Source organism: Arvicanthis niloticus, chromosome 5 (genome assembly GCF_011762505.2).
Source record: "Arvicanthis niloticus isolate mArvNil1 chromosome 5, mArvNil1.pat.X, whole genome shotgun sequence".
NCBI lineage: Eukaryota > Metazoa > Chordata > Mammalia > Rodentia > Muridae > Arvicanthis > Arvicanthis niloticus.
In genome coordinates this window covers 101886972-101913682 of record NC_047662.1, presented here as the reverse complement: position 1 = coordinate 101913682, position 26711 = coordinate 101886972, and the positions used below count along the sequence as shown (strand labels likewise).

Below are 26711 nucleotides of genomic sequence, written 5' to 3'. Positions count from 1 at the left end.
TACAGTCTTTCTCAATTGGTTAGTTTTAAAAGAACTGGCACATAGGAAATGGGGAAGGCCCCTGAGTTATTTAAATTCCAAAACTGTAACAGAGCCTTTGTGTAAACAAAAGCTTAACTAGGTTGTGAGGGAGGATATAAAATATTATAAAATTTAAAAGGTAGAGAAGATCAAAAGATTTGAAATTATCCACAAGAAAACCTACAGTGTTAATCAGGAAGACTAATATTTAATGTTTCTTATACTCCCAAGAACAAATATGTGCCACCAGGTATAGCCAATTATAGAACATGGAGACTAAACAGATTTTTCTATTTTATGAAAATTTTACCTTTTTTTCCTTAGGACTTTGGAAACAAGTTAAAATGATTATATAGTTTTTCCATATCTGTTTTTGTACTCAAATGACAGCTGCTAGTGAAAAAGAGGAAATTTCTGAGCATTTATATCAATGAAACTTATGGCAATCTAAGAAAACCAAATTTAACAAGTTTGTGAAACAAATACATATACACTTACTGACTCAGGAAAGATCATCTGTTCAAAGTTATCCCAGGAGCAGATGGATTTTTGCTAAGAGTTTTATCTGCCTTTAGGTAGGGTCAAGTTAGTATCATGAACCCTAGAATAAGTATCAAAATTTCAAAAATTTAAGAATGAAACTCTAATGTTTCCTTGTTATATGTATCAAGATTATTTGTTGTTTCTTATAGAACTCTTTAATCACTATAAGGAAATCTAAGGTCTATATAATATTCTGTGCCAGCCAGAAAAATGGGTGAAAATAGCCCAGTTCTAAGACATTCACATTTTTTTAGTTTCTTTAATTCATGCAACATCCCAAATACTTCAACTCCATAAGTATTAAAAATAAAAATTAACCATGGGGAGAAAATTTGAGATAACATATTAACTTTTTTTTATAGAAATCTGAGCTGTGGTTAGAATTATCAAAAATACATCGGAGAGGGTGGCTTAGCAGTTAAGAGCCCTGGCTACTCTTCCAAGGGACCCAGGTTCTATGCCCAGCACTCACATATCAGCTCACAAGCTCTTTTCGGGCTTCCTCAAGTACCAGACATGCATGTGGTACACAGACACAGGCAAAACACTAATGTACATAAAGTAAATAAATATAAAAAATTTTTAAAGAATTCATGTTAGATGTATGGTACTAGGCTTGATACTACATTACTACATGCAGCTAACAAGGCCATGGATTTTTCTTTTCTATCTTTTTTTTTTTTTTTTATGTAGGCCTGGTTGTTCTGAACTAGCTTTGTAGACCAGGCTAGCCTCAAACTCACAGAGGTCCACCTGCCTCTGCCTCCTGAGTGCTGAGATTAAAGGCTGTGCCACCACTGCCCAGTTGAATCAATTGATCTTAAAGGACTTAGTACCACCATTTTTAAAAGCAGTATAACTGTTAGGAGTCAAAGAAACTCAGGGCAAATGGCTGAGGTGCCTATTAACAAATCAAAGTGGACCCTGGCTGACAGGCTCTTCCAGTACCTGTTAAGAAGTTCTGCCTCCTCAGCATTTCTCACACCCTAAACTCTTCAATCAGGGGATGGGTTTCCGCTTCCCTTCCCCCAATTTCTCTTTCCTATATACCATTTTGGCTATGTGCTCTCTCTTGGCTTGGCTCTTGGTTCACTTGGTTCCTCTCTTGATCTCCCTGCCACACACACCCTGCCCCCCCCCCCCCCGGTCTTTCTCTCTTCTTATAGCTAGGTCTATTCTGCTGGCCAGGTTCACTCTGGCCTCCTCCAGATGCCTCTGGCTTTTCTCTTCCTCTTCTCTTGAATAAAAACCTTCACCTCACCCATACCTAGAGTCATGTCCTCATTTTCATTCACTAAAATACTTATCTTTATAACCATAAGTAAGATCTCATTCCCCATCAAAACAACTTCGTTTTGTTTTGTTTTGTTTTTTCAGCAGGAGACCATTACAGAAAGCCACAACTTGTCAAAAATGGAGAGAGCAACTGATTCTGGGACTCCCAGCCCCAAACGATACATCTACAACACAACTACACCCAAAGCTCAGGGAACACTGCAAAAGATGGAGAGGGAAAATGATAAGAGCCAGAAGACCAGACAGTCTGCTGTGAGATTATGCCTTATAGCTATGACAGGGAAGCTACACCCATGAAATATCAATATGGCTGCCTAAATAAGACCTAAACAACTCCAACAGCAGTATACATCCCAACGAGGATAGGGGAAATCTCACACAGCCTCATCCCTAGATGAAGAGCTATGAGAAATGGATGAGCCCTCAATTGGTTATCCCAATACCAAGTGAAACATATACGTTCTTAGCCTTAGAAACAAACATTCAAGCAACAGTGAACAGACTCAGCAGGTTGTATTTATATGTTGCTTCTGTTACTTCGTTTGTACGTATGTACTGTAGGAGTCAAAGTCAACCAGTAAGTTCCACCTGCCCAAGGACTAGGAAACTTCCTGGAATGCTGGGAGTTGTAGTTCTTGGAAAATAACAAAGCCATATGGGAAATACAGTGGCTGTATGGATTTTGTCCTTTAAAAACTCCTATAATATGTATTTTGTTGCCACTGGTTGGGATTCTAGAGAGTAAACCTGGCCAGAGTCTATCCTGGCTAGTATTTGATTAAAGCTTGCCTCAAATTTGGCTCAAAATTATGGAAACAGTTTTTCTCTTGTGAATCTCAGGATTAACATGATTTGTAACAATGGTTAAAGAGATTGGTGGGGAGTGGATATAGGAGGGGTAGGAAGAAACAAATCTAGGACAAAGCTGATGTGATTATATTTTAATTAGATTTTTAAAGGAATGCATAGGTGTGATGATTTGTATATACTAGGCCCAGGGAGTAGCACTATTAGAAGGTGTGGCCCTGTTGCAGTAAGGGTAGCCTTGTTGTAGTAGGCATGTCATTGTGGGTGTGAGCTTTAAGCCCCTCATCCTAGCTGCCTGGAAGCCAGCCCTCCACTAGCAGCCCTCAGATGAAGATGTAGAACTCTCAGCTACTCCTGCACCATGCCTGCCTGGATGCTGCCATGTTCCCACCTTGATGAAAATGGACTGAACCTCTGAATGTATAAGCCAGCCCCAAATATATGTTATCCTTTATTAAGATTTGCCAACCCTAACTAAGACAATAGGTAAACTGACATGCTGGCATGGTACCATACCACTGTAAACTCAGTACTCAGGAAATGGAGGCACAAGGAATGTAAGGTCATCCTCCCACTATGTAACAAGGTGAAGGCCAGCTTTATTTTATTTTATTTATTTATTTTTTGAAGGCCAGCTTTATAGACCAGCTTGTGATGTGTGAATGCCTGTCTCAAAATATAAAACAAAACAAAAACAAAATCACCACTCTTACAAACAAAAGAGAATGCATACACAAACTATATCTTTAGATTTACAAGCAGAAAATGAAAATCTCAAAGATGTTAGTTACATAGATTAGAAGGGCGAAATGAGCATGTTCTAGGTGGCCACAGTGACAATGGCTCTTTAAGGGACTGTCACTGAGCTAAAGGTGCTAACCCCCAAGCCTGACAACCAGAGTCTAATTCTCCAGAACTGCTCCTCCCTACAGCTATTCCCTCAAATTGTCCCCTGACCTCCACACATTTGAGTGGGTCTCAAGCATCTCACACACACACACACACACACAAATATATAGAGACAAGTTAAAAACAACAAAAACAGATACAATACAAACCCCAACATTTTTAATCATTTTTTATAAAAGTGTTTCTGTACCTCAGGTTAGGTACTAGATCCCTAAGAACACACAAGAACATCCAAATTCCAAGAAGCAAAATAAAAGGTAAATAATACAGTATATACTTCTCTCTACAAGAGAACCAGTTATTTCAAACTCCAGGGATTATCCTATCTATAGTAACTGAGCTTTACAAAAGACAAAGGACAAGAAACAACTGCTTCAAACAACAGCTGCAGAACTAAAGCAGATGGTACTCAATGGAATTCCTACGGCCAGGGGTGGATTCTGGACACTATTATTGCCACATTACTAAAAACAAACAAACAACCCAAAACCCAACCTTTGAGATTATTTCTGTTTGTAATTGAAAAAAAAATAGTTCACTACAATTACCTAAAAATAGATGTAACAAAATTGCTGAACCCAGTCATCTTAAGTCAACACAGGTCTACTACTCTCTAAATATTGAGGTTTAGTATTGGGACAGGTAGTAACCAATGTTGGGTTTAAACTCAGTGGTTTATTATTATTATTATTATTATTATTATTATTATTATTTTTTTTTTTTTTTTGGTTTTTCCGAGACAGGGTTTCTCTGTGTAGCTCTGGCTGTCCTGGAACTTACTCTGTAGACCAGGCTGGCCTTGAACTCAGAAATCCACCTGCCTCTGCCTCCCAAGTGCTGGGATTAAAGGCGTGCGCCACCACCGCCCGGCCTATTTTTAAAATTTTAGTCTAGTTCAATCTCAGAAAGCTGTCACTTAAAGATTTTTTTTTGCCACTTTGCAGCCATAAAACCATGTCAATAAACCATATCTCATATGTTTACCTAGAAGAATAATGGCTACAATCAGTCTTTATGAATTTCCAAACTGGCTGGGCAGTGGTAGCACACACACTCAAGACGAAGAAGCAAATGAATCTCTGAGTCTGAGGCCAACCTGGTCTACAATGTGAGTTCCAGGACAGCCAGGGCTACAGAGAAACCCTGTCTTAAAAAGCCAAAAATAAACAAATAAATTTCCAAGCTGATATGATTTCAGTCAGGGTCAAACCCCTTTGGAAACAGTTATGTCTATGGAATCAGGCATTACCACAAAGGAATGTTGTTGATAAAGCAATGATTTAAAAATAACCCTGCAGAGGAGGTTAAGGTAGGCAGATCTCTGTCAAGGCCAGTCTACATAGTGTGTGTGTGTGTGTGTGTGTGTGTGTGTGTGAGAGAGAGAGAGAGAGAGAGAGAGAGAGAGAGAGAGAGAGAGAGAGAGAGTGTGTGTGTGTGTGTGTGTGTGTGTGTGTGTGTTTTAAGACAGGGTCTTATGTAGCCCTGATGGCCTGGATCTCACTATATAGACCAAACTGGCCATGAACGTACAGAGATCCATCTGCCTCTGACTCTGGAGTGCTGGGATTAAATGTGTGCATTACCACATTTCCAGCCTCTTTTAACAAAACTTAAGGACCTACAGTACAGAAAGTTTGAACAAATTTGCTAAGTCTACATGGAGAAACTAGTTTAACAGATCATAAATACCAGGTGAAGAATGAGAAAAGTTCAACCCTTTATTATACAAATAAAATGGCAACCTCTCAGCTCCTCCTGCACCATACCTGCCTGGATGCTGCCATGCTCCTTCCTTGATGATAATGGACTGAATCTCTGAACCTGTAAGCCAGCCCCAATTAAATGTTGTCCTTATAAGAGTTGCCATGGTCATGGTGTCTGTTCACAGCAGTGAAACTCTAAGACACTAGCGGTCAGCTTGATTTCTTCACTCTTTACTGTCCAGAATTCCCTGCCTTGGAAATGGTGTCGTCTATAGTGAGCAGGTTTTCCCACCTCAATTAATACAAGTCAACCTTCCACAGACATCACTTTCTCCCAGGTGATTCTGTTTTGTCAAGTTGACAATTAGCACTAAACATCACAATATCCAAACCACAACAGCTGCTACACTTGACATTTTTGTTGTTGTTTGAAACAAGTTTTCTGTGTACCCATGGCTGTCCTAGAACTCACTCTGTAGACCAAGCTACCCTTGAACTCTGAGATCTGCCTGCCTCTGCCTCTCAAGCGCTGGGATTAAAGGCATGAGCCACTGCTTGGCAACATTTTGAATCTTTTCATTGAAGTTAACTATGAACTATAAATTTCATATAAGAAAGAATAATCAGCAATAATACTGTGCCACAAGTCAACAACCAAATAGTCTTGGAAATGCAACAGGATTCTGGATACCTGATGAACGGACAGAAGCTGAGCTGTTAATATGTTCTGAAGAGAGTGGTCACAAAATTCTGTTTGTAGAATATAAATGCAAAGAAAAAAAAATGTTTTAAAGGCAGGCAAGAGGGCTCAACAGATAAAGGCAGTTTCTGCCAAGCCTGATGACCTGAGTAAATCCGGACAAGAGAACCTACTCCCCAGAAGCCATCCTCTGTTCATACACAGACACACAACAACAAATAAAAGTAATAAAACAAGTAATAAAAGGTTTGAAATTTTTTCCAAATTGAGTGTGTTGGTTTATATTTATAATTCCAGCACTCGAGAAGCTGAAACAGGAGGATTATTGCATGTTCCAGGACAGTCTGAACTACAATGTAGAAGGCTATCCCAAAAAAAATTTTTTAAAAATGGAGCTAGGGAGATGGCTTAACACGTAAGAGCACTAGCTGTTCATCAAAGGGCCAGGTAGTCCCAGCACCCACATGACCTCACAACTGTCTATACCTACAGTTGCAGGTAATCCAACATACCCACACACACAAGGTACACATCCGTACAGGCAAAACACTCATACACACAAAATAAAAAAAACACCTTAAAGGCCAAGGTTGGCTTGGTAGGTAAATAACCTATAAGCCTAATGATCCAAGTTCAATGCCTAGAACCCACATAAAAGGTCACATGTGGTACTGCACATGTGTAACCCCAGCACTCCTAGGGAGAAATGGTGTGTGTGTGTGTGTGACAGAAATATCCTGGAGTATGCAGTGCAGCAGCAGAAACAAGCTGCCTAAACAGCATGGAAAATGAGAACCAATTCCTCAAAGTTGTCCTCTGACCTTCACTTGAGTGCGGTGTGTCTGTCTCCCCCCCCCCACCCCCCAAATGTTAAGTGAAAAAAAAACCCTCAAAAATCAAAGAATTGATTTCATTCTCCAAAGCACAGATAAAATGTGACGATAGTTAGAGATCACTAAACAACAAGAGAAAATCCTCAGGCATATAACAACTGAATGGTCTGTGTTTTAAGCAAATACATTTAGGGGCCTGATAAGAGGTATGTGTAGGCCAGACTACAATGTGGGGAGAGTTGTAGCAACCAAGTCACAACTTTACCTTTCTAAACATAAAGTTCCAGGATAGTCACATGTAACTTTGTCTCAAAACCAACCAACCCACAAACAAAAAATTTAAAAAACCAAAAGCAGTAAACGATAAAGTAATGTATGTATGCCAGTGGTCAGCTTGCTTTCTCCGCTCTTGTGACTGTCCTGAATTCCCTGCCTAGCCAATGTTGTCACCCACAGTGAGCAGCTCTTCCTGCTCCCAATGTGGGAATGCCAACGCTGAATTTTCTGGCTTTTGTATCTGACATTAAGGTGTCCTCTCTCTTCCACCTGCCCCCAAGTCGGCTGTGAATGGAACAAGGCATGAAAGATAACCAAATCTATTTGTAGTGAGTTAAAGTCAACAGAACAAAGATCCCCCCCCCCCAAAAAAACCCCAAAAAGACAAAAAAACTACTATGCGTAAGACATTGTGGGAAGGTTTGTCTTATCTCAGAGGTCAAAATTATATGAGAAAAAGGAGAATGAGGTTTCCGGAAGTTCACAAAACAACCCAAAGTCCAATCGAAACGCCCTGAAGGGCGTGTTTCAAAGGCAAGACGCCTTTGGGGACTCAGAAAGGCCTCAAGAATGGTATTCGAGATAATTGCTAAAGAAACCGCAGACAGGGAGATGAAACGTGAGAGAGTGCGTGAACACTGGAAGAATCGGAGAAGCCGAGTTCTAGTTACTCGGCAAATACCGGTCTCTGCGCGCGCCGCTCCGGGACAGGCGCACGCTCTCCCGCGCAGGCGTACCGCTTGGGCCCAAGCCAAAGCCACCGTTTCTCACCTCAGGGCCTTCCGGGCTCCTCCTCAGTCAGTTTTCTCCGAGGACCGAAGAAATAGTGCGGACAGGAGAAAGCCCTAAGGCCGCGCTAGCAGAGCGTCCGGTCAACCGCCTTAGGTGTCGGCCAAGCCACATCTCCATGGCAACGCCACCAAGCGCCAGTTCGAACGCGCGCGCCATCGTCCGCCCGTCTGCGGTCCCGCAGCAACGACCAATAGTCATTCTCGGAGCCTGTCATCGTCTCCTCTGAAAGGCCAATCAGAGATCGGAAGAGACAGGGGGGCGGTTCATTTTCCACCAATGGTTTCGCTTGAGGAAGATCTCGCGACGTTCCCAGTCGGAAAACCACGCCTCAGGGGCGGGTGGAAGCGCCTGATGCCCAATTCTGTGGCTCGCCTGAAGTGCAGCCGGGCTCTTCTGATTGGCTAGCGCTCTTCGTCTCCGTTCGAGGACCGCCTCCTGCCTTCGTGCTGTGGGTGAGTGCGGTGGGGCTGGGGCAGTGGGTAGTGTTGAGTGCTCCTGGCCTGTTGCTGAGGGAACAGAGCTGGCAGTGAGGCGAGTGTAGACCAAGTCCCATCTTACTCGCAGAGCCTCGGTTTATCTCTCTGCACCAGAGAGGACAAGGGTCAGTGGTGATGGCGTGGGTCGGAAGAATCCCAGAGTCAGAGGTCCGTCCAGCTTTGAGACTTAGCGGGCCAATCCTATCTTCTCCCTAGACCCCAATATTGCTTTGTAGTTACCGATTTAAACCCTGCCGGCATTCCAAAACATCTTAACGTTGGCAAAAAAAAAAAAAAAAAAAAAAAAAAAAAAAAAAAAAAAAAAAAAAAAAAAAAATTTACTTGTGTGTGTGTGTGTGTGTGTGTGTGTGTCTGTCTGTCTGTCTGTCTGTCTGTGTCAGTTTATGCGCTCCACATGCATGCAGGTGCTCTCAGAAGCCAGAAGGCGTCGGATCCCAGGAGCTGAAGTTAGACGCGGTTGTGAGCCACCTGGTATAGGTTCCTGGGAACCGAACTCCAGTCCTTTGGAAGAATGCCAAGTGCTCTTCAGCCTCCAAAGATAAGACAGTCACAAGAATCCCATCTTAAGAAGGAAAAAAAAAAAAAAAAAAAAAAAAAAAAAAGGCGAAACAGCTTAAATCGAGAACAGTCAAGTTGCCAACGCAAAAACGCTTAATGGTAGAAATTAGGTGTGCCTGCGTTTGATTAATTACTCAAAAATGTTTCTGAACTGTACTTTTTTTCCTTTTCTGAAAAATGATAGTAATGTCTCAACGGGTTGCACAGAACACTATTTGGAAAAAAATGCTTGGCAAGTCCAGCATAGTAGGAACAAATACAGTAGCCAGCATGTATGCAGTTTCATGTGTTCTTTAATGTAGTGCCCATTTTAGCTCAAAAATTAATCATTCAGGGGCTGGAGGGATGGTTCAGTAGTTAAGAGCCCTTACCTCTCCTCCAGAGAACTTTTGAGTTCATTTCCCAGCACCCATATCAAATGGCTCACAATTGCCTCTAACTCCTGCTCCAGGGGATCCGTGGCCCTCCTCGGGCACCCACATACTGCACACAGCTGGCAGACACACAGACGTAAACAAAAATAAATCGCTAATCAGTTAAAAGAATAAAGGAATTCTTCCTAATAAGGAAATAAATTCAGTATTCAAAAGAAGAAATTTGACTATCTATATTAAAAGGAATTAATCTTACTGATCTTTAAAAATTACTAGTCCTTAGTGTGGCTCACAACCACTGTTTATCAGCTGTTTCACAGAAAATATAAAAATGATAAAAAAAAATTCTTGATTTGCTAGGTGTGATGGTGCTTGCCTTTATTCCCAGCAGAGGCAGGAGGATCTCTGGGTTTTAGGATAGATCTAAAAAGTGAGTTCTAAGAAAAACAGGGCTGTTACACAGAGAAGGCAAAATTCTTGATTCAACTATTGGTAAGAGTTGAATACCAGTAAAATACAGAGAAGCCTTCAGATGGCCTATTATAATACAAGATAAGAGTGACTGACATATTCAGTATCTCTGTATACACATGCTTTATTCTAAGCTCTCAACAGTGAGAAATAGGTGCTGGAGCTAATTTACAGTTGATGATGTGTCTTTCTTCAAGTAACAGCCTGAACTTAGTAGCTCAGTGTCTATCATGGCAGTGTCAGCTATGCTTTCCTATGTTGTACTGTTTTGAACTGAAAGAGGGTGAAAATATTTGGAATAACAGATTGGAAAGAGGTGGTTAGATAGGTAAATTTACTCAGATTCAAGGAAAGTGACTTGTCTTAGCAGTTTCTACTGCTCTGATGAAACAGTGACCAAGAGCAAATTGAGGAAGAAAGGATTTATTTGGCTTACTCATCCTTATCACAGTTCATCATCAAAAGAAGTCAGGACAGGAGAGATCTGGAGACAGGAGCTGATGCAGGGACCATGAAAGAGTGCTGCTTACTGGCTTGCTCCTTGTCGCCTGCTTTCTTATAGAACACAGAGCCACCAGTGCAATGATGGCCCTACCCACTGTGGTCTGGGCACTGCACGTCAATCACTAATTAAGAAAAATGTCCTAAAGGTCTGCCTACAGCCCAATCTCATAGAAGCATTTTCTAAACTGAGGCTCCCTCCTCTCCAGTGAGCCTAGCTTGTGTCAAGTTGACATAAAACTAGTTAACACACAGGTTGTTGGAATATCTATAATAAAAGCAATTCTTTTTCTAATAGAAAATGTTCAATTTAGGACATGAAGAATGAGATATCACTAAACTTTAGACCCAGTTTTCATTTACCTTGTGGGTAGTCTATAGCACTTCAAATTCAACTCAGTTCAAAAAGAAATGGGTAGCTTCTTCCTCTTCCATCCAGTTTCCCAAACCAGACCCCTCTTCCAGCAGCTCACAACTATCTGTAACTCCATTTCCAGGAGCTCTGACACCCCCACACCAATACATAGATATGTTCTTTTAAAAGATGGAAATGAGCTTGTAACATGCCTTTTTGCCTGCAGCCTTTTCTTCCAATTTGTTCCTCACTTTACTTACTGCCAAGATGCCTTTGTAAAATGTCAATCTGACCAAAATACACTCCATCTAAAACCAGTAGTCCTTGTTGTCTACAGGGTACGAATTAAGCCAGGCATGGTGGCTTGCCTTTAATCCCAGCATTCTAGAGGCAGATGAATCACTGAGTTTGAAGCCAGCCTGATTTGCATAGAGAGCTCTGGGTCAGCAAGGGCTACATAATAAGACCCTGCCTAAAATAAAATAAAAAAAAAATAAAATAAAAAAGCAATATAACTAAGCTGTGTACCAATGGAATGCTGTTTTGTGTAAGAGCTTTGCACACCCCTTACTTGGTCTAGAGGGCCTCCTTGCCTCACCTTCATACAACCTGGTAAATTAAGCCATCCTTCAAAATCTTTATAATGGAGCTCCAGACATGGCTCAGTCTAGACATAAAGTATATGCTACACAAATAGGATCTGAGTGAACCTAGCACCCAGGTGAAAAACACACAAGCACATTCTTCCAGGGTCTCCCTTTGACCTAACTATCCTTTACTCTCTGTCTCATATACACCCTTATGATGGATGAAACACCTTGTAACATCTGCTTGGATGCCTTTTGCTTTCACTGGGCTGTGAGCCTCTAGAAAGGGAGATGTTTTTAGTGTTCAATTTCACATTTAACCCTTCAATCCTGCCATACAGGGCATACTCAGCAGACAACAGATGAGTAGACTCCAGTATTAGACTCACTTAAGTTTGCTTCCATAGCTGAACAGCAGGTGGCACTAAAAGGCCACGGAACAAATTTTCCCTGAGCAGTATTTTTGTACCAACCTTGTCTGACTTTGGTCTGATCCTAGGAACCACTATGTCATTTTTAAAGGTGAAAATCTGACTTCTCCTCTGTCAAATAGCAAAGCCTGCAAAATGATTCCGAAGCTTTAGCTCCCAGAAAAGAAGGGAATGAATGAATGGCAGATGCCCAAAGAAAGGTGTTTTTCTTTCTTCTTTTCCTCCTTTTAGTATTGTTACAAGAAAACATTATCATGGGCGGATCCTTCGTTGTTCCTCCAAAAACAAGGAAGCTAGAGAGTTGCAGAGAAGCCCATCGTGATGTGGGGTGAGGAAGCAGCAAGCACACAGAGCTGCTTATGAGCTCGCAGAGTTGCTCTTCCTCCTCTCTGGCCCGTGCAAAATTTCTAGACACCAGGATTAGGGGAAACATGTGGTTTCAGTTCCTGTTTCTCAGGAAACAGCCGTGGAGTGGTGGACACCCTTGCCAAATAGGCACTTTTAGAAGCCTCAGGCTAAACTTTCCCCACCTAAGCTGGCTTTGGTTACTAGACAGCCACCCAAAACCTGTTCAGTGGAAAAGCTTTTACCCAGACACCCTAAACAGTCTCCAGATGAGTACTGATTAAAGACTAAGGAGCATTAAAACTGGTGGTGATTTTATTAAGCATTTGTGCATGCTCTCAGAGCTATGTGTAACCTTAACCCTATTTCATGATAAGCAGACCTGTTGAAGGTTTAAAAAAAAAATTGCAAGCTTTGGAGTTAGGTTTCTTTGGATTCAAATTCACATTTCCAACCATCATGCCACTGGCAAGTATTTTAATCTTTTGTTTTTTTGAGACAGGACTCATGTGTCTATGAAAGACGTTAAATCTGTATGTAGCAAAATCTCACCTTGACATCCCAATCCTCCTGCCTCTCTGCCTTCCCAAGTACTCAGATCACAGGTGCAAGGCGCATGTCACGGAGCATGGCTAAGCCTTTCTTAAGCTTTGAGAAAGACACACTGGTGTGCGCCTTTGTATTCATTAGGAAGGCAGAGGGAGTTCAAGACCAGCCTGTTCTACATATCTTGTTCTGGGCTGTACTGCCTTAAAATCCCAGTTTCCTCACAAACTAACACAAAAATTAAAGGATCATTCCTCAAGCTTGTTTGATTATTTGAGACAACATCTTTAACCAAGGTTCTTCTGCTTCAGTGTTCTGAATGCGAGGATTATAGGCATGTACCGCCATGCCTAGCCTTAAAGGGTTGCCTTTTACCATTAGAAACTTTAGCTGTTAAAAACTTGCACAGTATAAATGACACAGTATTATTACTTGGCAATATGGTGGCTTGAAACACTATGCTACAAGGGGTTTAGGCCATCAGAAGTGTGAGGAGGATTTAGGACTCTGTTATCTAAAGGCTGAAGGAACGTTCAACAGGAAAGTGTGTACCTCAGATGTGTGAAGTTTGAGTTCAGTCTCTGACTCCACAAAATAAATAAGCAAGCAAATAAAAATATGTTTCTGGGAGCTCTGGAGGGGGTGGGTAACTGTTGGCACAGCGTTCTTGATGAATATGATGAACTGTGGCAGCATGGCATCTATCTGTGAGTCCTTTTTTTCCCCTCCCCATATTGGTCCTGAATCTCCTAGGCTGTGAGGAAATTCTGTCTGTGAAGAAAGCCAAGAGCATTTTCCCTTAGCTTCTGGAACCTTCTGATGACATTGAGGGTTTTTTGGTTCAGGTTTTTTTTCTAACCACCTCAGGCACTCTGCCACTTTTCTGAAGTGTGAATTGCCTGCTGTCAGCCTGGAGTTCTCACCTCCGCAATCCTGGCTGCAGGCATATTTGCATATTGGATGCTGTGTTCTTTAACCCCCTGAGGTTTCAATCCACTTGGAGAATGTATGAGAGCTGAATACTTTCAAGCCCCTGGATAGTTTCAGCTCCCTCTTCTCCAAAAAAACAGAAAACCAACAATAGCTCCATTGACTTTTATGCAAATGGCACTCTTCAAGAAAACACTGGGCTGTTTCCCAGGGCCCCAGAACATACTTAAACATTTGTTTGAGTGGGAGGTGGGGAAAGAGTTCTGTTGAGTCAATGAACATCTGTTAAGAGCTGCTGAGCTGGGTTCCAAGGAAACAGACTATGAGTCTGGTTCTTTCCTGCCAGAGGTACCAACAGAGACGTGCCTTACAAGGAATGCGTACCTAAAGTGGCTTTGAACTGGGTCACTTTAGTTATACTGGAACTACATTTCCCAGAATTCCCCTTTAAAAATGTTTTATTATTTTATGTGTTTGAGTATTTTGCCAACATGTTTGTCTGCGTACCACATGTATACCTGGTGGCCAAGGAAATAGGAAGCCTCCATGTGGATGTTGGGAATCAAACCTGGGTCCTTTCCAAGAGCAAGTGTTCTTAACTACAGAGCCAACTCAACAGCCCCAGCATGCTGTGAAGCACAGAATTGGCATGGTTGCAGTACATACACTTCAATAGCAGTCTGTTGGCTCACCTTGCTGATAAAGAACAGCATCCAGGCCTGCAGAAATCTCAGCTCACATGGAATCCTCCCCTTCAGCAATTTTGCATCCTAGGTCAGAGGGCCTTCATCTTAGAGGGCTCTGGTTTTACCTGCTGGTCACTTGAATCACCAAGCCTAGAAGCAATGAAAAGAGGAAGTCTAGGGTTGTAGCTTGTCGTTGTGAGTTCCAGTATTCCTCCCAGGTCTGTTTGCTCTTTTGGTTTTGTCCTTGCTCTTTTCTGCTTCACATCCAGCCCCACCCCCAGACTGCTAATGTTATTAGTCTTTAGGCCCAACAGCATATGTGGAGGTGACTGACTTGCTTCCAAAATGCACAAAATATAATCCTGAGCTGGACATAGTTTGTACTGAGGTAGAAGGATCTCAAAATTGAGGCTAGCTTGAACTACATAATGAGCTCAAGACTTAGCATGATCTCTATATATTAATAACCTATCATGAAAAACCAAGTGCTAGGAGTGTAGCTTAGTGGTTAGAGTACTTGCCTAGAGTGCACAGATTCCCATGTTGATTCCCAGCAGCACACATACATTCCTTACAGTAAATCCTTACATTTCTCTGAGTCTTATAGTAGAGATTTATGGAGTTATTACCAGCTAGAAGACTCCATAGAAAAGGTGATACCTGAGCTACTTTAAATATTAAAGATGGGAGCCAGAAACAAGGCATAATAGGTAAGTTCTTGCTTTGTAAGTTTGACAATGCGTTCAGTCACTGAATATATAGAAACAGGAGAGACTTACACACATGCGCCATATTGTACCTATACACCCGCAATAGTAACTATAAGTAAACAATCGTTTTTAAAGGATAAGTGGGAAGGGTTGTTCGTATGGAGTTTGGGATAGGTTTCCAGTTCACAGCTTTTTTAAGCCAAACAATTGAAAGGGCAATGGGGAGTCCCCCCTTTCTAGAAGTGTTGTGTTCTCTGTGAGCCCAGCATACATAGAGTGGGCATCTGTTCTTACCTGTTCTGACAGATCATAGGCCCACTGTCTTCTGTGTGGCCTCTTTACACACTGCTAGAATGTACCTTTTCTACTAGACTGAGATTTTCCTTCCAGTCCTCTCCAAAGAAAAATTTCCTTTCCTCTCTTCTGGGGGTTTACATGGCCACGCAAGGCCCGCTATTCTTGTCCTTCATGAAGACATCTTTCTTTTCTCATGCTGTATTTGTGGTGGTAGTGGTGAGGAGGAATATACTGGGGCTTCCTGTCTTAGGAAGGGCAATAGCTTCTCTAGACTTAGATTTCTAAGTTTACCGAGGGCTTCAACATTCTATGGGGCCCTTCAAGGGGCAGAGAGGTGCACTACATATATTACATTCTTTTTAAAAAAATAATTCATTTAGTTTTATTTTATATGCATTGATATGAGGATGTAATAACCTTGGAACTGGAGTTACAGTCAGTTGTAAGCTTCCATCTGAGTGCTGGGAATTGAACCCAGGTCCTTTGGAAGAAGAGGCAGTGCTCTTACCACTGAGCAATCTCTTCAGCCCCCATCTATTACTTTTTAGTCATCCTTGTGGGAAGGACATAGGATCAGTTACCTGTTTCTACGTGAATTCTAAACCATGATTAAAATCCTTGTTGAGTAGTTATGCAATGACAAGGTGTTTCCAGAATGCAGAATGTTCTCGGCATAAATAAGGAGTCAGGAAAATAGAACATGGTGTTTTGGAAAGCCTATGTACTACTACTTTACATATGAATCTTTTAACTCAAAAAAGATCTCATTATACATATTCTGTACCATGCTTTCCTCAATTAATATATCTAAAAATATTTTCTTACAGCCAGAACATTTGGTTCTACCCCATTTTTAATGGTGTGTGTGTGTGTCTGTGTGTCTGTGTGTCTGTGTGTGTGTATGCCACTGAGATAGATGTATGTACTGAAATGTAACTAACCATTGCCACACCGAAGGATATTTTTTTTTCTGGTTTAAAAAAGTACATTTAAAGAGACCCTCTCTCCAAAATAATAGATTTGGGGTTTTTTTATTATTATTTTCAGTTGTATATGTGAGTACAGTACCCACCGAGTCCAGAGGCAACGAATTTGCCTGAAAATGTGGAGTTACAGGTGGTTGTGAACTGTCCAGTGTTGATGCAGCGAACAAACGTGGGTCTCTGAAAGAGCAGTATGTTCTCTTAACTGCTGAGCCATCTGTTCATCCCTCTTTCTTTTTGATATTACAAGATTTTTGTGACTATCTTGTGGATGCATCTTTTTTTAATGGCATCAATTAGCCCAAGCTGTGTAGCCAAGAATGACCCTGACCTTATGATACTCTTGCCCTCACCTCTCAAGTATTGAGATTACAGATATGAATCACCACGCCTAGTTTCATGTGTTCAGGGTCTCACTGGCCAGCCTAGAACTCACTGTGTATACCAGGCTGGCCTCAAATTCACAGAGCGGAGTGCAGAGATTAAAGACGTGTGCTAAAACACCTGCATACAGTGTTTCTTAAAACACCGAGTTCATTTCTAATGCACCAGTTTAGAATGGTTTGAGTGTCTAAGTTTGTAACTTGGTAATAAAATACCTGTCTAATATGCATGAGACCTTCATTTTGATCCCATCCACAAAAAAAAAAAAAAAAAAAAAAAAAAAAAAAAAAAAAAAAAGGAGGAGGAGTGGGGTGGGGTGGGGGAGGTGTTTGGTTTATCCGTGAGAAGCTGCTAGTCCCTAGAATTTGATAGCCTTCCTGAGAGTTACTCTGAAAGAGGTGTTTAGGCCTGACTTCTATGCCTTTGATAGATCAAAGTGCTTCTTTTTGTTGGTTTGTCCTTTTGTTTGAGACAAGGTTTTGCTATGTAGCTTTGGCAGGCCTCAAATTTGCAGTGATCCTCCTGCTTCAGCCTCCCTAGTACTGGGATTACAGGTGCACACACACCATCATGTCTGGCAGCCCATCTCGATTGAACACCAACAGGGAACATAGCATGGAGCAGGTGACTTCTTTCTGTTTTGCTGTCCCAGTTTAGGACCTTTGCCCGGATGTTAACCTTTGCCTGAGCCACAGTCTCCTTTCCTCTGTGGAGTTGCCTTTCCACCCTTTTCTCTGCTCCAAGGTCCCTTCTTTCTGGAAGCCTGCTATAATCCCTCAAAGGAGTTCAGATCTTTGAATATCACATGTTTTTTCTTTTGTGACCTGTACCTTATTGTGTGTGTGTGTGTGTGTGTGTGTGCATGTGGATGTGTGTGTGCATGTGTGTGTGCATGTGTGTGTGTGCATGTGGATGTGTGTGTGCATGTGTGTGTGTATGCATGCATGTGTGTGTGCATGTGGATGTGTGTGTGTGCATATGGATGTGTGTGCATGTGGATGTGTTGGTGTGTGTGTTCTATGATACATGTTTAGGCATCAGAAAGCAACATTTCTGGTGTTGATTCTTTACATGGGTTGTTAGGCTTGTGGAGCAAGCACTTTACCTCTTGAGCCATTTCAGTCACCCCCTTCCTGATGTTATTCCACACACAGGAAAAAATCTACTGAGTTGTAATATGTGGCAGGCACTGTTCTAACACACTACAGAATTAAATCACAGGCACACACTTTAAGAACTCTGGAGACAGAGGCAGGTGGATTTCTGTGAATTTGAGGCCAGCCGGGACTACATTAATGAGGGACACCCCCCCCCCCCCCCAGAAATAAAAAAGAAGGAAGAAAACTAAATGATGATCATGTCAGTTTCATAGCTACCTCTTCAGGAAGAGCTGTTTCCTTCCACAGTTAATGTCAGAGCTGAACCAAATCTAGGCCTAGATTCATGCTGTGAATGATGGTGATAATTTGCCTCTGCTACTTTTCACTTGGACTGTGTACATATATGACATACTAGACTTGGATATGAGTCTGAAAATGAACAAAAGTGTCTTGGTATGCCAGACCACCTAAGTGACCCCACTGAGTTATGAGAAAACACCTTAGAGTCTCTGCTTTAAGGACTCAGGCTATAGGCTTAGAGAAGTGGGAGTGTGAGTTGGATTATACATTGCATTCTCTGATTCCTAGCGTCTTTTCTGTTTCTGAGTCTTTGTAGTCTCATAAGTAATACACACAAGCCCTGAGTTTTACAGGGATCTTGGGGTAGAGGCCTCTTGACTAAGTAGTTCCCAGGGTCCTGTAGTTGCACACAAAGGTTTGTCCCTGATTCCTGGATTCCCCTCTGTTAGATTTCTGTTGCTGTGACAAAACACCATAACCAAAAGCAACTTGAGGAGGAGAGAGTTCATTTCAGCTTATAGTTCATCATGCAGGGAACTCAAGGCAGAAACCTAGAGGCAGGAATTAAAGCAGAAACCATAGAGGAATGCTGGCTTTCTCTCCCTGGCTTGCTCAGCCTGCTTTGTTTGTTTGTTTGTTTGTTTATGAAGACAAGGTTTCTCTGTGTAGCCATGGCTGTCCCGAAACTGGCTCTAAACCTCAAACTTGGAGAATTCCACCTGCTTCTGTCTCTCTTCCTCCTGAGCTCTGGGATTAAAGGCATGCACTGCCACCCCTGGCTATTCAGCCTGCTTCTTTTACAACCCAATTCCACTTTTGTAGGGAAGACACCACCTCCAGTGTGCTGTGATGAGCCTTCTCACATAAACCATTAATCAAGAAAATGCTCCACAGGCCAATCTTGTGGAGACATTTTTCTCAGCTGAGGCATCCTCTTCTCAGGGTGATTAGTTTGTGTCAAGTTGACAAACAATGACTAACCTCCATTCCTTGGCATGCTGCCTTTTTGTGGGTTGTGAGACCACAGTTAGCCTGTCCTTGCTATTCTTCAGCTACCAGCCCCACATGAATGAATTTTTCTGTTGTGTATAGCTTCCCAGTGTTTCACATGGTTTTGTTTTTTGTTTTTTTTTTTTTAAACTTCATAGATAGATCATGGCCCTAAGGGCATGCGGCTTGATCATCTTCCGAAGACACCTTATTCCCAAGGTGGACAACAGTACAATTGAATTTCTGCTGCTACAGGCATCAGACGGCATTCATCACTGGACTCCTCCCAAAGGTATGGGGACAGATGGGTTGTTTTTTGGGGGGGGAGTGCCAAGCTTGGCTCAGGAATCTACCCTGCCAAGCCCCCTACAAGGCTTGTTTTTCAGTGACTGTACAGCAGGAAGAGGTGGCAGAGGCGGGAGCACTTAATCCTTTCTTTGTGTAAGGCCTCCAGACCAGCTCAGAGCTAGAAATAGTATTCTGGGACTGACCCAGGGCAGACATAGCATCTGCTGTTTTTATATCACTCTCCTGTGCTCTAGCCCATGAATGACTAGACAAGAGAAGAACCACTGGGCTGGGGATTGGGAATGTTGAAGTTGAGTAATGACTGGGCTGTGTGCCCACCGTTCTGGCCTGAGTGCTTCATCTATCAAAGTAGAGGTTGGCTTTAAAATCCCAAGTTTTCCCCTGCCCTCCCCATTTCTGATTTCATTTTATCAAGTTCCTCTGCTTCTTTGTTTAGTGCTCCCTTCACTAGGGTTTTCTCAGGTGGACCACGTGTCCAGGGAGACTCCTGGACATGTCACAAGCACAGAGCTGGGTCTCCTAGCCATAGGTCATCTGTGCATTCTGGCAGGGATGGAAGGGTAAGAGTGACAGGGTCCTCTCAGCCCAAGAAGTTATGAAGATCTTAGAGCCCTTGGGATTGAAGCCTCCACAGCCACCTTTGCTCTGTGTTCCTAACTTAGGACCAAGGATAGAGCTAGTCAGGTCTTCAGGAGGCAGAACAGTAAAGACCAGTGGCCTGGAGCCTTAGACATGGCCAAGATGTGAAGTGACCTGAGTAACTGTCCCTTGAGGAGCCTGTACCCACTATGTATTTTTCATAAGTCTTCTTTGAAGCCCATAACCAAGCTACTGGGACTCTCTTACTTTTTCTAAATGCCTCTTGTTTTGTTACTCCTCATGCTGCCAGGTGGTGGTGGCAGTGGTGGCAGCGGCACATGCCTTTAGTCTCAACACTTGGGAGGCAGAAGCAGGCTCATCCATCTCGAGGTTCAAGGCCAGCCTGGTCTGCAGAGGGAGTTCCAGGACAGCCAGAGCTATACAGAGAAACTCGGACTTAAAGAAACAAAATAATGAAAAAAAATCTCACGCTTATATTAACATTATCCTTATCCAACTCTGTTTCAGACAGGGGTGGGGTGGGGTGGGGTGGTGAAGCCACCCTTGATTGAGGCCATTGGGATGACCCCAGTGAGCAAAACCAGACTGGCTCTGGCAGTTAGTTGCTGGGATGAGGACCCAGGGTAAATAGTCCCACATAAGACAAAAACAGCGTAGGCTGGGTAGGCACAGGCAGGTCTGAGATTGGGAGAAAACAAACCGGAGAAGAAATTTTCGCACATTTGAGTTGCACGGGGAAGAACAAGGAAAAAGAGAGGTGTCCCAAATTCTGTAAATAGGAATATTCACACTTATCTCCTAATCACCGGAGTCACAGGAGGAGATGTCAAAGGACCTCTCCTAATCAGTTTCTTCTTTACCTTGTAGCACTAGTAGGCAGCAAACTGAATAGATGTACCTGGGAGGGGTGTGCTCAGACTTGCAGACGTTGGGAGGGGCATCCTGAGTCAGCCCCCTGTCCCCACCAGTGTCCCTCCTACTTTTCCTCAATACATTGTCAGTGTGTCTTTGTGCACACTCTAGGAATCGTTGTGCAGAAAGCCTCCCCCAGGAGCGGGCACTAGATGGATCCCTTAAGTGCTGAGTTCCTATTTTCCTTTCTGCAGCCTCTAGGCTCCTGTGCAGAGCCCTGGGAAGTAGAACACCTAGTGTAGAGCTCCACCTGCAGGCCAACACGGGAACAGCCATCAGTTCCTGCTCCCTATGGGCTCCTGAACCAGGAGGGGCCCCTCAGCCCTGCCAGAGCCAAGAGTAGATACAGGTTACCAGAACCCTCTCGTTGCTTCTGGATCCTTCTGGGACACTAAGAATTTGTGGGAAAGGCCTAGGGGTAAAGCTGGGGGCCACTACAGTCTGCAGAGCTTCAAGTTCTGCTGCAACAGTTTCTTGGCAGCTGTCTGCTTGGATTTGGGTCTTGCCAACAAATTTTCTTAGAACTGGCTCTTGGCTTGTCCTTAGTCTTAAGTTCCCATCAGGACTTTCTCTGTGAGTCTGAAATCTGGCCTTGCTCAGTTAGAAAGATGAAAACAATTTGAAAAGGCCTTGATGGCTACTTGGAAACAGCTGCTGGGGCAGCGGTGCCGGCCTGCGCCTGCTGACTGTGGAGGGCTGAGCCCTCACTGGGTTTTTCAGCTAGCCCCCACTCAGCCAAGAGACCCCCCTCCCCCTGGGAAAAAATTACTTTAAGATCTCCAACAGAAAAGCAGTCCCTGCGAACAATAGAGGGGAAGCTGAAGGGATAGGAAAGCAGAAACCCAAGGAAAGCCATCGCAGCACCTGAAGGCAGCAAGTATCCTGGGAGGAGGATGTAGCTTGGTGGGGGCATTTACCTCCTGAGTTAGCACAGCAAAAACTGGAAGAAGTGTCTAAGTCTGCCCTTCTGAACACATTTGTTTCACTCTACAAAGATAGACTAGGAAGAAGGGACTTATCTCTCAAACTGAGAACCAGACACTTTGTAGGCATGGTAGGGTATTGGCCATCTCCAGACTTCCTTTAGCCCAGGGACTCCTAGGAGCGTCACTGAAGACCCTTTCTTTATATCATCTGTCCTGGAAACATCCAGCTTCTGTTAGTATTGGAGATCCCTTCTTTATTTTCTTGTAACCAGGCCATGTGGACCCAGGAGAGAATGACTTAGAAACAGCTCTGCGAGAGACTCAGGAGGAAACAGGCATAGAAGCAAGCCAACTGACCGTCATTGAGGGCTTCAGAAGGGAGCTCAATTATGTGGCCAGGCAGAAGCCTAAAACAGTCATTTACTGGCTGGCAGAAGTGAAAGACTACGATGTGGAGATCCGCCTCTCCCAGGAGCATCAAGCCTACCGCTGGCTAGGGCTGGATGAGGCCTGCCAGCTGGCTCAGTTCAAGGAGATGAAGGCAACACTCCAAGAAGGACACCAGTTTCTCTGCTCCACACCGGCCTGAGCTGACCAGAACAAATGTTTCCATTGCATCCTTAAGGGTTTTCAAGATGAACCCACTCTTCCATCCAGGGAAGGATGTGCTGAGAGCTGATAGGTTAGTGAAATTAAAATTAACTCGGTGACAGCAAGGAAGCCCCGGATTCAATCCCTCTCACAGAAAATAATTACTTTAAAAACAAGAGCAAGCAAGGATTTTAGCTAAGTTAAAAAGCAAAGGAGGGGTATAGTTTTTTTTGTTTTTTTTTTTTTTTTTGAATGCTAGCCCCAAAGCATGTCATTTATAAATAAACTTCAAGAAACTTACCTTTTAACCTGTGTTTCTTTCTTGGACTCATGCCATTGGTTAGGGACAAGAAAACTGGAGTCAGAGCTTTAGATTTAACCAAAGGGACTCCTTTTGGCCATTCTGATTTGTGTAAACCATGGGAAACCCTATGTCCAAATACTATACCCCAAAAAGCTAAGGGCTAGGGGATGAGACCGGAAGAAACCCAGCACATCTAGAGTAACCCCTTTGCATCTGCAGCTTCACACGTCTTCTCCCCTGCATACAGACCCATAGCTTTGGAATTTCCAAGCCGTAGAACTGGAGTGCAGAAATGGAACATTGTATGCAGAAATCTCTCCAGCACCCACATATTTTGTAGGTGCATAGGGAATGTTTCAGGTCCAAACCTTTGGGCTGCCTGGGCCAAAGCAGAGAGGTAGGAAACCCTGGATCATCAGGTTAGTAGCATTGTACCCTCACCTTTTATCCTGGGCTGGCTCCCAGAGGACCGAGCCTGGTCGGCATAACTGAAGTAGAGAATGAGAGGCGTGCCCATATTCACAGCCCCCCGCCCCCCATCATTACACCTGTGCTCCTCACACAGAACTGCCTTCCCCACATGCAGCAGACATAGCGTTGCCATTTCTTCCTAACCCCTGCCTACTGGCTTTCTCCACAAGCTGCTGTAAGAGCCCGAGGTGTAAGAGTTTTGGTCTAAGCCGTCTGTTGTTTTGCTACTCGGGCTCAAGGAATGCTGAGGCAGGCGTTAGATCTTAGAGCCCTTCCAGAAGCTGCTAGCAGCCAGGTTCATGTGGATTTTATTAGAGGGCTGTCGCCCAATGAAGTGCAGAAGATTGGAGGGGAAGGGGCATTGGCAAAGGTCAACGTGGATTACCAGAGTCAAGAACAGCCACCCCAAAGGAAGGAGAACAGTCACCCGGTCTTAAGCAGGCTTCCAGATGTTTCCAGTCACTGATTCTCCGTAGACAGGGCAGTACTAGTGAACAGATCTTGGAACACAGCCAAGGACCTAAACGGTTTGTTCCTCGCCCCTCTGAGCGGCACTCTCCGAAGGAGGCCTGCTGCAGGAAGTTTGTGGAGCTTAATATTCTCTTCCAGGCCAGCAGGGACCACATCCCACTGATTTAATAAATGCCTGCTGGGCAGTGGTGCCAAACCACAGGCGGGCTGCCTCCTAACAAGGACTGGCCAGCCATCCCTATGCTTTGAGAACAGGAGGCTGGAATCTGAAAATTCTAAAACCTCATACATCAAAGCTGGAAGGGACTGAAAATGACCTGATTTTGCTGTTCATTTTTATCGCATGGGAAAATTTACGATGGATGACATGGTGTCGTATGCTTGTTGAGGTTCAGCACTTTAGAGGCTGAGGCAGGAGCGTTGCTGAGAGTGCAAGACCAGCTTGAGCTACAAGAAACAAAAATGGGTGGAGAGATGGCTCAGTGGTTAGGGCACTGACTGCTCTTCCAGTAGGTCCTGAGTTCAATTCTCAGCAACCACATGGTGGCTCACAACCATTTGTAATGGGATCCGATGCCCTCTTCTAGTGTGTCTGAAGACAACTACAGTGTACTCATAAATAAATCTTAAAAAAAAAAAAAAAAAAAAAAAGGCACTTCCTGCTTTTCTAGAGGACATAGGTTTGAGTCCCAGCACTTACATGGTGACTCACAACCATCTGTGATTCCAGTTTCAAAGGATCTGATGCTTTCTTCTGGATGGTACAAAGACAAAATGCCCATACACATAAAAAAAAAAAAAATTTTTTTTTTGAGACAGGATTTCTCTGAGACCCCAGCTGTCCTGGAATTCATTCTGTAGATTGGGCTGGCCTTGAATTTACAGAGATCTGCCTGTGGCTCTGCCTCCCAGGAGCTGGGATTAAAGGTACAGGGCCACCACTGCCCGGCAATTTTTTTAATCTTTAAGGAAGGAAGGAAGAAACTAAAATAGAAGTAGCAGACACAGAGTAAGGAGAACGTGGGGAGGAGGAAGGAAAGTCAGCGGCTTTGGAAGTTGTCTGTATGTGGGAAGCTTTGAGACTAAGGTGCCACCGGGAGAACCCTTTAGAATATCTTACATAGGGTGCCTGAGATGGCTTGGTGTTGAAAGTGCTTGCTGTGCGTGTCTAACGGCCTGCGTTTGATCCCCAGATTCCAGAGGGAAGAAGAGAACTGATTCCTAAAACTGGACAACGTCTCCTCACATGCCGTGGCACGCCCATGCCCACACTCGTACATCCCACCACTGTCAGTTACAATACTTGACAGTTTTGGAGACGTTCTTCTGGTCCTTACAGAATATTCCATTAAAATGAAGATCCAGAGGGCTGGAGAGATGGCTTAGAGGGTAAGAGCACTTTTTTGCTCTTGCAAAGGCCCTGAGTTCCATTCTCAGCACCTACATGGGTTATGTCAATGCCCTCTTCTGACCTCCACGGGCACCCGGCACACATATGGTATGCACTTGGTGTGTGTATAGACATACAGACAAACCACTCAGATACATAAAAATTAAAATTAAACACAGGTACAGATCAGTCATGGCAATGTTTATCTATAATGGTACAAGTAGCCTCTCCTTGGCTTCGTATGATGCCAAGCTTCAGCTGCTCTTTCATGACTCCTTCATCCCTTAAGGCCTGTGTGTTGAACCCCAAGGAAACAATTCTAAAAAGATTGTCTCAGTGATGTTGGTCTCTTAACACAACTGGTTCTTCAGCACAAGCTGACCAGAATCACAGATTTCTGGTTCTAAAGATCAAATGGCCCCCATGGGGTCTTTTAGGAACTCTTCAAACTTCCCTCTGTAATTTTACAAGCCAGACCTTCACCATCTGCCCTGCTCTCCGCTTTATAGTCTTAAGTTCCCATATGCCTTAGGATTATCATTGTAATGATGAAACGCCATGACCAAAACCAGTTGTGGAGGAAAGAGTTTATCTGGCTTTAAACTTCCACGTTGCAGTCTGTCACTGAAGGGAGCCAGGACAAGAACTCGAACAGTGGGAACCTGAAAGCTGGGGCTAATGTGGAGGCCACAGAGGGGTGCTGTTTACTGGCTTGCTCATCTTTCCTGCCACCATCAATCATTAATTAAGAAAATACCCTAGGGCTAGAGAGATGGCTCAGCAGTTAAGAGCACTGAATGTTCTTGTAGAGGATTCGAGTTCAATTCCCAGCACCCACAATGGCAACTCACAACTGTCTGTAACTCCAAGATCTGGCACCCAAACACAGGCATACATGCAGGCAGAACACCAGTGCTTGTAAAAACAAACAAACAAACAAAGAGAAAGCCCTACAGCTCGATCTTACGGAGGCCTTTTCCCAGTTGCAGTCCACTCTTCTCAGATAACTGTAGTGTGTGTTGGGTTGACATAAACTTAGCCAGCACACCATAACAGCTCATTAAGCTTGGAACACACGATGACTTTTCTGGCCCAAAGTTCCAAAGTCTTCCACATGGATCAGAAGAGAATCGAACAGTCCTCCCTAATGTCTCAAGAGAGCTTGGTTTGGGGATAGAGCTTCAAAGAGCATCATCTTCTCTTTGAGAAATCCTTAATCATCTTTTTCAAGTCTAGGGCTCCGAAAGTCCTGCCTCTTTCACAAGCTTCCCGAAGATGCTCAAAGATCTCTGACCTCCATTGCTCTTAAGCTCCATTCTCATCATCAAACTCATGTTGCCTATTAGGAAGCTGCTTCTTGCCGGGCAGTGGTGGCGCATGCCTTTAATCCTAGCACTTGGGAGGCAGAGGCAGGCGGATTTCTGAGTTCCAGGACAGCTTGGTCTACAGAGTGAGTTCCAGGACAGCCAGAGCTACACAGAGAAACCCTGTCTCGAAAAACAAAACAAAACAAAACAAAACAAAACAAGCTGCTTCTTTCTTATCTCTGCCTTGTTAGGATGTCCCACTATTAGCTCAGGGTGCCCCAGACTTTCTTCCAATATGTCCAGTCCACTTAGCCTCTGGCCCCTCCTTCTTGCATATATTCTGTATCTGAGACATACACTCAAAACACTATCATTGTGAGGCAAAGTCATAGGGCTGAGAGAAGGAGTGTGGCTCAGTCTGGAGAGATGTCCGCTCTGTTACTATTTTGATATGTGATCTTTGGAAGTCTCAGACTCTCCGGCCTTATTTTCCTTGTGTACCGCA

The 26711-nt window shown here is 43.5% G+C and overlaps 2 protein-coding genes across 3 annotated transcripts in view; one reads left to right on the top strand and one right to left on the bottom strand.

Annotated features, from left to right (window-relative positions):
• Kif24 (kinesin family member 24) overlaps window positions 1-8112 on the bottom strand; it is a 68789-nt gene extending 60677 nt beyond the window's left edge. Inside the window, exon 1 of one of the 2 annotated variants that reach the window (XM_076935158.1) lies at window positions 7860-8112. The gene's annotated coding sequence lies outside the window, so the exon portion shown is untranslated. The remainder of the gene's footprint in view (window positions 1-7859) is intronic. The other variant, XM_034502417.2, reaches the window with a different exon arrangement.
• Window positions 8113-8186: 74 nt separating this feature from the next.
• Window positions 8187-22571, top strand: Nudt2 (nudix hydrolase 2). Its single transcript, XM_034502878.2, has 3 exons — window positions 8187-8332; window positions 19084-19217; window positions 21945-22571. The coding sequence occupies exons 2-3, from the start codon at window positions 19091-19093 to the stop codon at window positions 22259-22261; spliced, it is 444 nt and encodes a 147-aa protein (XP_034358769.1). The 5' UTR covers window positions 8187-8332; window positions 19084-19090; the 3' UTR covers window positions 22262-22571.
• Window positions 22572-26711: the final 4140 nt, after the last annotated feature.